Raw genomic sequence first — 16,848 nt, forward strand, 5'->3', positions numbered from 1 at the left:
AGGATGTTGAGATGCCCAAAGTTGTAATGGTCTCCAAGCAAACCTCTGTGGCCCCTTCCAGGAGTGCCTCATAAATCCCATCATGCCTCCTGGAGTAGTGGCTCTCAAGCTTTAGCAGACTTTTATGGCAAAATGCATATTTTGCCTTTACCTTCACCTGTGATTCTCATTTAGTTGGTTTGAGGTTGGGCCTGGGAGATGCAATTTTTATCAAGCATGCCAATGATCTTGGTGGGGATGATCAGGATAGTTTTGAAAACCACAGATCAATCCTGAGGAGCCCATGGTCCTTCAAGCCTTTGCCAGAGACTCATCACTAATAATTATCCAGACTCAAATAAGGATTGAGTATAGGATCCAAGGAGCATTAGAACTATGACTTTCTATACTTGCTAGTGATTGTTTCTGTTTCTTGCTCCACACCATGAAACCCCTTGGAACCTGTGTGGTTTTGGTGGGGCAAGAAATAATGTTAAAATGTGATGGAGAAATCTGGAAACAAGTCCTGAATGTTGCTACAAATTATAAGAGACGGAACTAACAGTATAAGGGGAATTACATAAACATTAACTTGGCATTATATACTCTTTTCCCCGTTATTAAAATGACATTTTTTTTCTTTTCTTTTTTTTTTTTTTGAGATGGAGTTTCACTCTTGTTGCCCAGGCTGGAGTGCAGTGGTGCAATCTCAGCTCATTGCAACCTCTGCTTCCTGGGTTCAAGCAATTCTCCTGCCTCAGCCTCCTGCGTAGCTGGGACTACAGATGCGCGCCACCATGCCCAGCTAATTTTTGTGTTTTCAGTAGAGACAGGATTTCGCCACGTTGGCCAGGCTGGTCTCAAACTCCTGACCTCAGGTGATCCACCTGCCTCGGCCTCCCAAAGTGCTGGGATTACAGGCATGAGCCACCATGCCCAGCCAATAACATGTGTTTTTTAAAATACCAGAAAACATGGAAAAATGTAAAGAAGATGAAACCCACCTTTACTACCATAGCTGAAATAGCAGCTATCTGTTATGTGTGAACTGGTTGATGTGCTCATAGCTTGAAATTAGCCACAGTGAAAGTATTTACACCACAGAAATAGGCAAATGGCATAAATCAGAGCCCTCACTCCTATCCTAGTCTTAGTTGTTAAACACTTGCTAGCAAACCATTGAGCCATACACATACACACATACACGTATGTATTTATATGCATATATATATATATATTTCCCCCAATATTTAGATAATACTATAATGCAGTTTTAAACTGTAAGTGTGTTTCTGACCCAAAGAATATCCAAGCTATCCTGGGAAATTAATAGAACATCTCTTTCTCATATCCTATGTAGGGGGAACAAGGACCACAAGGCTTCCCAGGCCCAAAGGGCACAATGGGCCATGGCCTCCCAGGCCAGAAGGTAAGTGTCTCAGGATCTTAGAGAAATGCTTAGGCTTAGGATCTCAATAGCTTAACTTTAACTTTGGAAGAACTCTCATATATGTGTCACACTTCCCCTTACAACTCTCAGAAGAAAAACAATCCACTTGAAATAAAATCCTTATGCATTGCTTTTTCTACCTATAAATAGGTTCATTTTATAAAATGTCCTTTTCTTTGAGAGGTTGAGGCAGGGGGATTGCTTGAGGCCAGGAGTTCAAGACCAGCTTGAGCAATATAGTGAGATCCCATCTCTATGTTTAAAAAAATCTCATTTTCTTTATTCTCAGAAGATAACTAATAAAGGATTTATTAGTTATCTTACAACATACTTACGACATACCATGTAGGAGATACCAGATAACTCAGGTACCCGATAAATTGTGTAATAGTTGTATGTCCTGAAAGGTGAGCTGATTAGATGGTATTATATCTCAAGGTCTCTTCACTCTGAGACCTCTGGTTCATCATGAATTAGATTATGGTATCTGATGGGATGTAAATAAGTTACCCCCAATTTTTTTTTCAAATACTGCATTTGTATAAACAAAAACTGAAGGTCTTCAAGAGATGCCAGTTGCAGATAAACCAAATTATGAGCTTTTCTTATCTGGCTTTTAGATTCACATTCTGAACCTATCATTTTACCCTATTGTGTAAAGGGAGAGCACGGAGAACGGGGCGATGTGGGAAAGAAAGGTGATAAAGGAGAAATTGGAGAGCCTGGATCTCCAGGAAAACAGGCAAGAAGTAGTTTTTAATGTCTCACTGTGATTTTATACTGTAACTGGTTCCAACCTATATTGAATTTTACTCTTCTTCCACTAAGTAGGGTTTACAAGGACCCAAAGGAGACCTAGGACTTACAGTGAGTATCCATTCTAGAGGGTAATTCAGGGTTTTGTGCTTGCAAAATTGTTGCATTCATGCTTTAGCTTTAGAATTATGAATTTTTTGGATGCAGAATCCCAGTTTCTGTTTAAATGAGAGCAGCTACTACCAGCCCAGTGGTGACTTAGATGCATGAGGTAATTGAATCTGACTATGAGGGGAGAAATAAAACCTTGTCCTGCTTTATGGTGGGTGTGTGTGACTACTCCACTCAGATCCTTGGTAGAGATGATCACACTGCTGTTACTGGCCAACAAGGAGGTGAGCTGTTTCAAAAAAGCCAGATTACCAAATGACCTTATGTGGTCTATCTCATTTTAGAATGAGGACTCTTTTTTTCTGAACTAGTTCCTTTAGAAGTGCTCTGAGGAGAGCAGCAATCACAAAATTGGGATTACAGTTATATATTGATTCAATTATTCAATAAGTATTTTTTGAGCATCTATAAACGTTTCCCTGTTCTTCTCCCCACACCACTAAGAACAGAAAACTGACTCTATAAAGTCTCATGAGTGGAAGGCAAAGTCTCATTCTTCCTTTCTGATTTGAAGGCAATCCATCTTCTGGGGTTGAGGAAAATCAGAGACCTTTTCCTTTTTTCCTGTTGGACTTTTCCAGGGTTGTGGTCTAACGGGGCTGATTCAATGTACTGTACTAGGAACATCCAAGTGTGAGGGAGTGGCAGTTCAGGTGGTGAAGGCAAGAGCTGAGAGCTGGGCATGTGACCAACAGAACTGCACATGTGTTCTGCGGGCTGTTTGCCTTTTTCTCTTTGTTGTTCCCCACCACAAGTCAGACCCCCCAAAGATGCCCATAGTAGATGAAGTAGCTACATATGCACAATTTCTCCCCAAAAGTAGCAGGGGAGAGTGTATGTAAATGAGCAGAGGAACGTTCCCTGTAGGTTTATACCTGCCCTACTGTCCCAACATGGGGAGAGGGACTGGTTTCCTTTCTCCATTCATTTATTTATTCATTCATTTCACCAACCTTTATTGGATGTATCCAGTAAACCTTACTCTGGATCTGGCTCCAAAATAGGCACTGAGGAAATAGTGGAGAGTGAGGCTACTTCTTGGAACTGAGAGAGCTCACAGCCTGGTGGAGAGAAAGACAACAAAGATGTTCACCTACAGAGTAATAAATGCTATGATAGAAGATGTGGTCTGGGGGCCCAGAGCAGACAAAATGGTGTATGATGGTGTTTGAGGGCGGGATAGGCTTTATCTCTTGAGTGGAAGCTTTTCAACCAAGAGGCAGAGACCTTAGAAGTAGGGACATCATTCTGCTGACTTTGGCTTTCTAGATTCTGGAAGAAGAGACTAGCAAGACGAGAAGAGTGAAGGAAAAGAGAATTTGCATTAAGTGAGAATTTAGTGTGTGACAGGCTCTGTGTTAGGCTCCTCTACACCGGTACATGTTAGGCTCCTTACCTAGTACTGCAGGGTGTTCCTGCTCTGGAACCCTCGTCCTTCTCCAGCTGCACTCCCTCCTCCAGGTGAGAAGTCCTTGGGGCCAAAGGGCATGCACATATGTCCCTCTGTGCCACACCCTGGATGCATGGGATTCCAGAATTCTCGGTTGAAATGGCCACGGGTTTGGAGAGCTGAAGCACTGGCCTGGATGCATGGGCCCAGCCAAGAGGTGGCCAAACAGCAGATGGTTTCAGGGGATTTGGACAGAGCTTGGAAATGAGGACTGGTTCATGGCATGAATGCTGGCCAAACCCCCAAGCAGTGTAGGACTAGTGGGTTGTGGTACAAGAAGACAGTGACAGGCTGATGGCCATAACCTTCTCTTACCTAAGATCCCACCTTTAATCTGCATGACAGCTCCATGAGGTAGACAGTATCTCCACATCAAATGGAGACACACAAGTCAGGTTGGACATTACGCCCAAAGTCAACTAGCTGGCACATAGCAGAGCCCTTATAGCTAGAGGTGGCCTGTCTGATACCAAATTCAGGCTGCTCCCCCAAGAAAGCTGTTCTCAGAAGGCCTCTTTCCTCTCCCCGTCTCATCCTTTCTGTGATTGAATGTGTCCCCCAATAGCTGTCAATTGTGCAGATTCATTTCAGACTAACAAACTCCTCTTTTAAGAGGCAAATGCCGTTGATGGCGTTACATGTTTTAATACATCTCATAAAATTATTTAAAAAGACTCTGTTTCTCCACCTGTCACTTCGGTGTTAGCATTTCCCAGTGTCTGGCCCCAGTCTTTGCTGTCTTCAAACTCTCAGGGAATGCAGCCACTAAAGGCAGGGGGACATATAGTTTGAAAAGGCTAATTCAATAGTACAGTGAAAGTATATAGTGAATGAAAAAATAGTGTTTTTATTTTAAGCAGAAAGAATATATTTATCAAATGTGGGGAAGGGGAAACACACTGGTTTTAAAAAGGCTGAGAAGCCCTGCTCCAGGCAATCTTATTTTTAGTCCCTGTTTTAACAGCCAACTGTACATTGGCATTTCTTAAATCTGCCTCCTGCTTGGACAGTTCTCCCGAGCACCAGATCTTACATCCTTGGCTGCCCATGGACATCTCTAGGTGGATGTCTTACAGACGTATGAGACTCAGCCAGACTCAAGCTGGGCTCAGTCATCTTCATGAGCTACCAACCTGTCCCTATCCCACTCCTTCCTCTCTCAGAGTATGGCCCCACTGTCATTTGCCTCCTCTTAGACTCCTTTCCCTCATCCTTTCTTCCAGTTATTCACCAAGCCCCTCATTCTTCTTCTGGAATGTCCCTCCAGGCCTGTCCTCCTCATCCATTGCTACTACCACAGTCTTCTGATGCCTGTTGTTTTTTTTTTTTGCCTGAATTATTTAGGAACCTCAGACCCCTCCACTGGCTGCTATGATCATCTCTCTTAAATAAGTTCCACCAGAGCTCTTCTCTGCCTAGGGATCATGTGAGTCCCACTGGCCAGGATAAAGTTCACACTCTTCAACATGACACAAGGTCTTCAAGAGTCCATCTGTCTCCAACATTTCTTGTCATTGTTTCTGCTATGTGCCCTGATTCATAAGTTTACTCGAGTACTGTAATGCAGTATGCTCTGATAGAAGGCCGACCACCTTGCCTGAACGCTCCCCTTCCCTGTCCCAACCTGGTCAGAGTCTGCCTCCCTGGACCACAGTCCCATCCCCAGTTTCCTGCCCCAGGAATTCCCAGCAGATCGAGATGGTTCCTTGGGTCTCCATAGCACTTATGAAAGTCTTCGTTTGTCTGCTTCTTCCTAGACTGTGAATCCTTTAAGGGGTATAAATACGATGCCTTCATCATTGGCACCAAGTAGCCAAGGTAGTTATTCATTGATTTTAGTGGAAGGAATGAACTCTTCCAGTCACTTAAATGCAAAGAACATGAAGAAAAAATTAATATATATGGTGACTTCAAGCATTTTAAACCTGATTATGCCACAAAATATCTTGCAAAATTAAAATCTAACCTTGTACATGCATTGCTCTTATAAGTGAATAAAAAGCAAATATTCCCATAGAAAAAGATAAGACAACATACACAGATATGCACAAGAGAATACAACTTGGAAACATGCATATGAAATGAAATGTAGCCTCATGAATAATTTAATTAGTGTAATTTAAAACAATGAGAGATTTTGCTCTACCAATTGACAAAGATGATATAATAATAATAGCCGGTATTGTGTGGCTAAAATAAAACAGATATTGTAATATACTACTGTTGGAGGTGTCAGTTACCACAACTTTTCTAAAGTACAGTATGAGAGTGTGTATCACAGAGCCTTTAAGTGGCCATACATTCAATTTCAGTAATCAAGTTTTTCAGAATCCTTAATAATGTGGAAAATGAATTATAATATAGTATTAAGTGACAAATTATAACCATAAAACTTGCTGTATAGTATTTTCTCCATTTATAAAAAATCAAACATAAATATATAAATACATATATTCCCCTTTCTAGATATACTTAATATAAATATATAAATACATACATTTTACCTTTCTATACATGTTCTTGTTTCACATTTTTTAAAATGCCTTTTTAAATGTGGAAAAGCATGACAAGGCCTAGAAAAAAAGAAGACTGTTGACTCTCATTTTGTAGAATTGTATTATATAACTCAGCATTGCAGTAGATGTTCTTTTTAAATAGCCACTTGGAATCATTAGCTTTTACTTAGTTTACAGTTTAAAAAGTTAAAATACTATGAATATTCCCCATATATTCTACTTTTAAGCCATGTTACAGGCTACATCACCTCCACCTCGATTTGACATTATAGATTTGTTCTTAAAAATTTTACTTTTGCACCTATTAAACTTTATTTTCTTAGATTGGGTCCACTGGTCCTTCCTGTTGAGATCTAGGCTTCTGTTAATCATCTCTTTTAGCTTCAAGTGTTTGACAAATGTAGAATCTTGCCTTCTCTAGTATCATTGTAGTTACTTATAAACACACTGCAGAGGGAAGGGCATTGGCAGCTTTATTTCTAGTACCCAGCTCATTTCAGGCCCTTCTGATGGAGCTCGTGGGCAGCAGGACAAGGAAAGAGCATTCAGGAACATGGGGAAATGTCACAGAAGAGCCAAAGTGAGAGTGTTAAGAAGCTGAAGAGAGGACTTGAAAAATCAGGAACTGGTACAGAAAAAGAAGAGAAAATACAGCATAGAAGGAATTCTCTGTAGGCATTAGGGCTTGTCTTGGTTGCTCAGCACATGTGGTTTAAATTGTATAACTGAGTGTATATATAGCACCACAGCACTGTAGGTATGTTACAGTTGCCAGACCCTGTGCTAATGTGTGCATTAATATTGATTAATCCATACCATAGCCTTGAGACACAGATTTAGGGCACCAAATGCCCAAGGTCACACAGCTGATAAATGCTGCAGTTGCAATTTGAATTCCAAAAGTCTCAGCTGTTAAGTTTCACAGCTCAAACGCATTTTAGTTATGGTCTATTATAGTCAACTTTTGACTTCTGTGTTATTTATTTTATTTTCTGCAGTGGAAGGATTAAATCAAATGGTCCAATGCTGATTGTAATATCTTTTATGGCTACAGGAAAAATATTATAGTCATACATATAGTAATACATTTTTCTTTTTATCCCCTAGAAAGAAGAAATTATCAAACTTATTACAGAAATATGTGGTAAGATTTGACTATCAAGAAAAAAACATCTCTTTAAAGTATCAGCCCCACTATGTACTGTGTTGGTGAGAGAATGTGTTCGTCTAGATATATATTATATAGCTAGTGGGAAAATGTGAAGCTCATTTGAAAAGTCAATGGTAACTGAAAGGAAGCAGTAAGAGAGACTGTGGGAATCCTGATGTAAGAAAATAAAATCATCTTCCCAGGCTGGTTAAGGCATGTGAAGGTGCCGGCCTAGAGTATGTAGGCAGCCGGGCCTTTTGTTAGCATGGTGCTCGTTTGTATTCAGTGACATTTACCTGAGCTGAGAAGAAAAACTCAACAAAGGAAATATGACTACAAGAGCGAAACTGGTATTTGAGTCCAGCCTAGCTGGTGATTAGAATGTCTGTGTTTTTCCTGAAGCCATGAATTCTTTCTGAGTAGAGTTTTGAGTTGTACTCAGTCCCAAAGGTGGGAGGACAGAGTCAGGTGTTCACCTTGCTTCACAACTACTAAATGCTTCCATGACTGAATGGTAGACTTAGAATTACCAGAAAGAGGAAGTAAAGAAAAGAAATTAGCTAAAAGACAAGAGACTAATGGAATAATGATGGGAGAATCTTCTGGGCTTAAAGTGGTCAGAGGCAGGCATATTGTCCTTCTATACAGAGAATCCCAGAACCAGCTTATTCCCTAAAAGACTGCTGGGCCTAAGAAGCAGCCTGGGAGTCTCTCTAGTGAGAGACCAATCTAGACATGGCTTCTGGGTTCTAGAAGCCCTATAAAAATAGCACATGATTTCCTGATGGTTTTCTGTGGCAGGCTTGTTGAACAACACGAAGATATGAATAAAGAAACAGAACCCTGATAATTTATATTTCCTGGTGACTCTGGCAACTGCTTTAAGTGGTTGTTCATCAACCTAAATAGAAGGTTTTTTTTAATTGACTAGTGTTCTCGGGGATTACTCCCCGCAAAAGCTTTCATAGCATGGATGTACTGCTGGCCTCCTAGAGAATGTGAAAGCTGCCATAGTTGTCATTGTGGGTGATTGGAGACATAAACTAGAGTAGTTAGGGATAGCTGTTCCTGTGTACATTTAAGGTCCCAATAGTTCTACCACAATGACAATTTTTCATCCCATTATTTCATCCATTGGCCAGTCTGGTGAGCAAATTTCAGTTTTCATATAAGGCTATGGTTGAAGACTGAAATATCAGCTTTCAGATTCAGATTAAATACAATGGTGGGATGATAAAGAGCAAATGTCAGATGGTGGTTACCTCTCTGGGAGAGGAAGAGGAATGTTATTGGGACGGCATCCACAGGGCATGCTAACTCTTTAAAAAAAATTTTTTTTATAATCCAAGAAATGAGCACGTAAGTATGTATTATTTTATCAACTACAGTGTTTTTCCCTATATATATATATAAATATATATAAAATATATATAATATATATATTATATATAAAGTATATATAATATTATATATAATATATATTATATATAATATTAAATATATATAATATATATAATATAATATATATATTATATATAATAATATAATATATATATTATATATAATATTAAATATATATAATATATATAATATAATATATATATTATATATTATAATATAATATATATTTTATATATAATAATATAATATAATATATATTTATATATAATATTATAATATATATATATTTTAAAAGAGGGAGACAGCTGTCAGGTATTTGCACAATCACAGAAAAGGAAGAGAATAATTCAGGTCTCAGTTTCGTCATTGCCTTTTTCTCTCCTCCCCTCAACAATCTGATGTTAATCATTCCCACAATTTTTCTATCTCAACATTCACCTTTTAGGTTGTGGGCCCAAATGCAAAGAGACTCCACTAGAGCTGGTGTTTGTGATCGACAGCTCAGAAAGCGTGGGGCCAGAGAACTTCCAGATCATTAAAAATTTTGTGAAGACTATGGCTGACCGGGTTGCTCTGGACCTTGCCACGGCCCGCATAGGCATAATCAACTATAGCCATAAGGTGGAGAAGGTGGCTAATTTGAAGCAGTTCTCCAGCAAGGATGACTTCAAGTTGGCTGTGGACAACATGCAGTATCTGGGGGAAGGCACATACACAGCCACCGCTCTCCAAGCAGCCAACGACATGTTCGAAGATGCAAGGCCAGGTGTAAAAAAAGTGGCCTTGGTCATCACTGATGGGCAGACAGATTCTCGTGATAAAGAGAAACTGACAGAGGTGGTGAAGAATGCCAGTGACACCAATGTGGAGATATTTGTGATAGGGGTGGTGAAGAAAAATGATCCCAACTTTGAAATATTCCACAAAGAAATGAATCTAATTGCTACTGACCCAGAGCATGTTTACCAGTTTGATGATTTCTTTACCCTGCAAGGTAAGGAAGGCTATCTGGCCCAGGGGAAAGGCATTTATGTTGCTCCTCTCAGTACCATATCACTGGTTTGTCCTGACCAAATAGAAAAATCTGGAGGCTAATAAGGCTTATGCCAACATTAAATGGTAACACATAAACTCTAGAAGATTAAAAATGTTTAATATCATTCAGTTTGGAGGGTACAATCTCTTGTCTTTATTCAGGGTTAATAAATGCTGAGTTGGCCTTGGAGTTAACTAGAGTCCATGGTCAACAGACAGGAATGGAGAGAAAGAATAGGACTTGGGGATATTGCTAACATTGGTTAATGTTCAGAAAGTTACCTAACTAAAATAAGGGATTGAGCAAGCCAACGGCAAGGCAGAAAACAGTCAGGAAATCAAAATGAATTAAGAAGTACATGCTGAATGAAAAAAAAGTTATGGTCATCTAAAGAGATGAGAAATGCAAGTAACTGGGATGAATTAGAGGGCATGTTCTATTCTCTGTTTTTATGAAAGCAGATGATGAGTAAACAGGTTGATATCAGGAATTTATCTCAAAGAACAACCTTTTATTTATTTATTTTGAGACAGAGTCTCACTCTGTCACCACGCTGGAGTGCTGTGGCATGATCTCACCTCACTGCAACCTCCGCCTCCCGGGCTCAAGTGATTCTCCTGCCTCAGCCTCCCGAGTAGCTGGGACTACAGGAGCATGCCACCACGCCCGGCTAATTTTTTGTATTTTTAGTAGAGATGGGGTTTCACCGTGTTAGCCAGGATGGTTTCAATCTCCTGACCTTGTGATCCACCCGCCTCGGCCTCCCAAAGTGCTGAGATTACAGGCATGAGCCACCGCGCCTGGCCAAAGAACAACCTTTTAAAATTCATTGTACAATGCCAGGCACAGTGGGTCACGAGGTCAGGAGTTAGAGACCAGCCTGGCCAGCATGGTGAAACCTCGTCTCTACTAAAAATACAAAAATTAGCTGGGCATGGTGGTGTGTGCCTGTAGTCCCAGCTACCCGGGAAGCTGAGGTAGGAGAATTGCTGGAACCTGGGAGGCGGAGGTTGCAGTGAGCTGAGATTGCGCCACTGCACTCCAGCCTGGGTGACAGAGTGAGACTCTGTCTCAAAAAATAAATAAAAAATAAATAAAATTTATTGTACAGCCAGTGCTAATCTGATGGGCTTCTCTATGCTAAGTTTATCCTTTCACATTAACTGATATTTACTAATGAGCCATCCTAGGACATTGATCTAATTTAATCTATGATTAAATTATGGTCAGTAAGACTTTATAATAAAATTTATCCTAATTCTTTGGAAACTGATTATTCATTCTGGCAGGCCTGTACCTGGCAAGTTTGTGAAGTAAGTAAAAGGCTTCAGTTTGGCTTCATCCTTCCTCCGTTACCCACTGAGAGTGGAGTCTGATGTGGCTGGATACAGCCCATCAGTGCCTCATGCCCTGCCTACTCCGTGTACCAGCACACTGACCCTAAAGAAAGCATACCATTCTCAGAAACTTTCCATTTGCTATTTCTCACCTTCTCCAGAGCTTTCTAACCTGGGGTTCTACTTCATCAATACCCTGCTGGCTGACTGGTGGGTTTGTTTATCTGATAGTTCAATCTCACTGGGCTGTGAATGTGTTAGAATAGCCAAAGACATTTCAGAGCCAACTTATATTTTAATCCTTGAAGAACTTTATCATTCTATCTGGAGTTAGTAATTTGTTACAGCCTGTAAAGAATATTTTCAACTGGCTGGCCATTTGCTATCCTTAAAGCCAGAGGTAGTTGCCAGTTCAACTTATTATGGGTGAGGCTAGCTCTTGACAAGGAGTGATTCACGTTGAACAGAGACACTTTGGATGAACATACATTAAAGTCATTCTTTTGCCTCTTTGTGTCATATATATCAAATTATTTTAGATGACCTCTTACACAGGATGTAAAAATGCTTTTATAAGTTAACTTAGCAGTTGATTTCAAGTAATGGGAAATTACGTATTTTAAGGAGAGTGCAGATCTTTTTAAATGAGTTTTAAGTATTGTTTCATTGCTTCTACTATCTCTCTTTTCTACTTCTTTTTTAAAAGACACCCTGAAGCAAAAATTGTTTCAAAAAATTTGTGAGGATTTTGATTCCTATCTCATTCAAATTTTTGGTTCATCATCACCTCAACCTGGATTTGGGATGTCAGGGGAAGAACTCAGTGAATCTACTCCAGAGCCTCAAAAAGAAATTTCTGAGTCCGTAAGTAACTGTCTCACTTACTTTGTGAGCTTAAAATGATGTATTCTATCTGTTTCATATCAAAGATCATTCTGCCCTGCATTGTCAAGAATCAGCTGAGGCACGTGTATTTTTAGGTCCTTGGCTCTAAATGTTAGTATCTTGACTCTAGATTTCCAGTTCTGAAATAGCATTAGGTTTTGTAGGGTATTTTTAAAAACTTACATATTTTATAAAAGTATTTATTAAATATTGCTGATAATATTTTTATATTATACTCCTATCACCATCAAAGTAACCATGTATGCTAAAACAGATTAACACGACACTCTGAATTCACCTACTTGCCATGCTGTGCAGTGCCTTTCATACCAGGCCACAACTCTCCCTCTTCGTCTGTGCATCTGCTTCCCACTTTGTACCCTCTCATGTTTTTTCTAAATATGCTTATGCTCAACTGGCCACTCTCCCACACTCCAAGCCATGCATTTGCTCATTTGGCTTCCACCTCCTGTGCTCTGAGTGAGGACTGTGAGGGAGGCTATATATGCATATGGTGCAAAGTAGATGCTCTGTTTCAGAGCTCCTCAATCATATAGCATGTGAAGAACCACCTCCTGAATCAATTGAAACAAATTGTCCTCATAGCAAGCTTCTGGGAACTGACTTCAGCCAATCAGATTATGGGCAAATATTAGTTTGTTTAAGGAGAAAATGGGGGAGCCTTTTATAGGTACTGATGAGTGCTATAGTCTCTTCTCCACCAAGTTGCAACTTGGGCAAGTCTAGACCAATTTCTATTACCCCCATGGACATCCTCTGGCAAGCAGGCACACGGCAGTCATGCCCCTGTTCTGCAGGCTCAGTAAAGTCCTTGCACTGCCCTTTTCTGAAGCCTTCATTCATGTACATGAAAGAGTGATCATGAGCATGTGCAACAGTGTTCTAACATCAGGATTCAGCTAACAGTCTACTTAGACTAAGGCCCTAATGAACATTCGGATCAGTAGTTGGACTCAGGGCCATTCAGGAATCAGGCCTAGAATACCATTCCTAAGGGCACAGACTATAGAACTCACTAGATTCTCATATCCTGTTCACAAAAGGGCAGAAAGGCCTCTAACATATTTCTTTTTGATTAAGTAGTAACCAACTGCAAAATGGGTAATTCCAGTCAGGGCAATAGATTCTACTAAATTGCAGATTGAAATTAACACAAACATTTATACTCCATGGTCTATACCAGGTGTCAGCAAACTCTGTAAAGGACCATATGCTGAATAGTTTTGGATTTTCAGGTAATTTGATTTCTCTTCCAGTTACTCAAGTCTGCCTTTGAAGTAGAAACATAACCATAGATAATACTTAAATGAATGAGTATGAATAAGTTCTGATGAAACTTATTCACAAGAACAGATAGTGACTCAGATTTGGCCCACAGTGGTTTGCCAACCCTGATCTATATTGTGCATTTTAAAGTAAATTCCAGACAATAATGGACGCAGTCTATCTCCTCCTGAGCATGGACCGCTACTGGGGCCTCTCCTGTTTGTGTGACTTACCACTTTGTCCCTCTCCTAGTCAATCGACATCCCTTTCTAAAGCCTTCCTAAACAAGAGCAAGCTCAGGTTTCATCCAGAAACTGATGCTTAAACTGAGCCCTCCTTATAATCACTGAATCACATTTTTTGCTATATTAATACCAATGAATTCCAATAGCATGTATTGATTATTAACTGCTGTGATAGATGGTGTGGCTCTTAAGACATGGCTCCTGCCTGAGAGAAGCTCACATTCTTTCAGGGAGATAGGTCAGTACAAGATGCATTATGAATTTTAGCCAGAGCTATGAAGGAAGCACAGAGATGATGCAATTAATTTCAGGAAAGAGTAATGGGAAAGTGTCTTAGTCTGTTGGGGCTGCCATAACAAAAATACCATAGACTGAGTGGCTTAAACAACATTTATTTTTCACAGTTCTGGAGGTTGGGAAGTCTAAAATCTGGTGTTTGGTGAGGGCTTGCTTTCTGGCTTGTGAACAGCCACCTTCTCGTTATGTCTTCACATGGCTGAGAGGCAGCTCATCTCTCACATCACTTCTTATAAGGGCATTGATCCCATTCATAAAGGCTCCACCCTCATGACCTAATCACCTCCCAAAGTCCCCACCTTCAAATACCATCACACTGGGGATTCAGGTTTCAATGTATGATTTTTGGAGAGACATAAACATTTAGTTCATAACATAAGGCATCACAGAGGAGGTGACATTGAGTCAAGTTTTAAGAATAACTAGGAGTTTTTCAAGAGAAGAGCAGGGGGAAAGATATTCCTAGCAAAAACCAAAACAAACAAACAAACAAACAAAAAACAGTAGGCAAAGGGAGACTTTAAAGTGCCATGGCATTTCAAGAAAGTTGAACAAATTCAGTCTAATTGTAGCCTAGGGTGTGGGTGGCAGAGTGATGAGAGTTAAAGCTGGACAGGTAATGTAAGGACTAATTATAAATTTCTTAACGTATTAAGGCAAGGAGCTTGAACTTCATCTATAGGCCAGGCAGGTGGAGACAGCAGAGGAGTTTTAAAAGCAAGAGTCATACAGTCATATTTGGTTCAGAGAAAGAACAACCCTGATTGCTGTGTGAAACATACTTAGGAGGAGGAGGTGAGGAGACTGGAGGCTGCGATATGAGGCGTCATAGTCCAGGAAAATGATAATGAGGCCCTGAAAGAAGGCAGGAGCAGTGGGAATAAAAAGGAGGCACAGATTGAAAAGCCATTTCTAGGGTACAATTAACAGGATATAGTGATTGAAAGGATTGGAGGTTAGGGGGAGGGAGGGGTTTGGGTAGGACTATCGGGTTTCTAGCATGGTGATGAGACGGATTGAAACACTATACACTGAGATGGAGAATATAAAAGGCAGGGTGGGTTTTTTTTAAAAGGAAAATAGTGAGTTTAGTTTGCACCATGTAAAGTGGAGGTGCCTGAGGGACATCCAAGGCAGTTATGACACATAATGAGGAAAAGTAAGAACAGATGCCTCTGTATCACATCCCAGGAAGCCCGATGACCTTGAGAGACAAATGACATTAACAGACTAGGACATATGAAGCTTTCTAGTAGCTGGGGAGGGGAGGACGTAAGAAAAATACAACCAAAATACTCTGGATTTATAACACCAAGAGCCACACGAAGGGAAACCGAACATCAGCTAGGTCTCTCTAGGGGAACTTTGACCCAGATAGTGAGACCTTGCAATGAACTTGACCTTCTCGGATAGCGCCTCTTGTCTCTAGGCTTTCTCATTCTGGCTCTTTTTAAAGAAGCACCAATGCAAAACTGAATTTTTAAACAATTATTTCCTTATAGATATTTGGTTTGAACAAACGTGCATTTATATTCACATTTAAATCTTTGACATACAGTCATACATCGTTTAATGACAGGGACACTTTCTGAGAAATGTTTCGCTAGGCAATTTTGTTTTTGTGTGAACATCATAGAGTGTACTCACACAAATCTAGATAGTATAGCCTACTACACACCTGGGCTAGATAGTTTAGCCTATTGCTTCTAGGCTACAAACCTGCACAGCATGTTACTGTACTACTGTAGGTAATTGTAACACAATGGTAAGTATTTGTATATCTGAGCATATCTAACCATAGAAAAGGGTAAAAATACAGTATTATAATCCGATGGGACCACTGTCATGTATGTGGTGTAGCTGACCAAAGCATCATTATGCAGCACTTGACTGCACACACACGCACGCGCACATACAATATACACATACACACATACAAAAATGTATTTATGCCTCTGTGCATGCAAACCCACCTTTAATAAGTATAATTACAGTATCCAAACATTTAAAATAAAATGAATCTGTTACAACATTTCTATTCTCAGATCCTTCCTGAGCCTACCCTAGGCAATACTGCAAAGCTAGTGAACAATGATCTCAGAAGTACCATTTCCCTTTTGTTGTCTCTTCCTTTTCACTGTTGTCCTTTCTGTCACTCTCTTAAGACACCTAACTCTGTCCTTCCTTCCTCTTCTTCTTTCTACCAAAACATGTTCTTAGGGAAAAATAAAATTAACATTCTCTCACCGTGATCATGAAAAACAATCAAATTCTTCATAAAACCCTGCATAACAACTAATTATTAGTATCACTACAAAAGGTTACTGTATAAGTATTATTTATTGCTTATAATAGACTTGTTACCTTGAGAATATAACATGCACCTGTGTTATGGAAGAGGAAAAAAAGAAAAATAATAAACATATTGCTAACTGATCTAGAAGAAATATTCCAGACCTGGAAGTCAGGAAACCTGGCTTGTGGTCTCAGTGCTGAAGCTTAGGACTATTCTCTTGACTCCAAAGTCTGTAGTTTTTCTATTTTATTATTTCTGAAATTGGGATGCATCTATTTAATGTGTGTGGTCTTTTTTCAAAACTATTTTAAAATTTATAGTATATCTCACGATGAATGACATCTTAGAAATGAAATCTGATAGCTGCCTGACATTAGGGGAATCACCTATTTTCCTGAGGTCTCAGTTTTCTCATCTGTAAAATAAAAGATTGTTACTAGAATGTTCTTCCTGTTCTAAAAGTATATGATTACAGCTGTCAAAAATGTTTACTGGGTAAAGCCAGAATGCAGGCTATTTTACTGCACTAATGTGTGAGAGGTTTAAATAGAACAAAATCCTGTATTCCACCCCTTTATGAAAGCCACAGTTA

General features: G+C 39.7%; 1 protein-coding gene across 1 annotated transcript in view; it reads left to right on the forward strand.

The window, feature by feature from the left end:
- The window catches only part of COL28A1 (collagen type XXVIII alpha 1 chain), a 182,326-nt gene that overhangs the window by 157,318 nt on the left and 8,160 nt on the right, over positions 1 to 16,848 (forward strand). Inside the window, exons 28-33 of the mRNA XM_032753457.1 lie at positions 1,340 to 1,408; positions 2,091 to 2,171; positions 2,261 to 2,296; positions 7,430 to 7,466; positions 9,319 to 9,867; positions 11,953 to 12,110. Of these exons, the coding sequence (XP_032609348.1) occupies positions 1,340 to 1,408; positions 2,091 to 2,171; positions 2,261 to 2,296; positions 7,430 to 7,466; positions 9,319 to 9,867; positions 11,953 to 12,110 (930 nt within the window). The remainder of the gene's footprint in view (positions 1 to 1,339; positions 1,409 to 2,090; positions 2,172 to 2,260; positions 2,297 to 7,429; positions 7,467 to 9,318; positions 9,868 to 11,952; positions 12,111 to 16,848) is intronic.

This window comes from Hylobates moloch, unplaced genomic scaffold (genome assembly GCF_009828535.3).
Source record: "Hylobates moloch isolate HMO894 unplaced genomic scaffold, HMol_V3 SCAFFOLD_1, whole genome shotgun sequence".
Lineage (NCBI taxonomy): Eukaryota > Metazoa > Chordata > Mammalia > Primates > Hylobatidae > Hylobates > Hylobates moloch.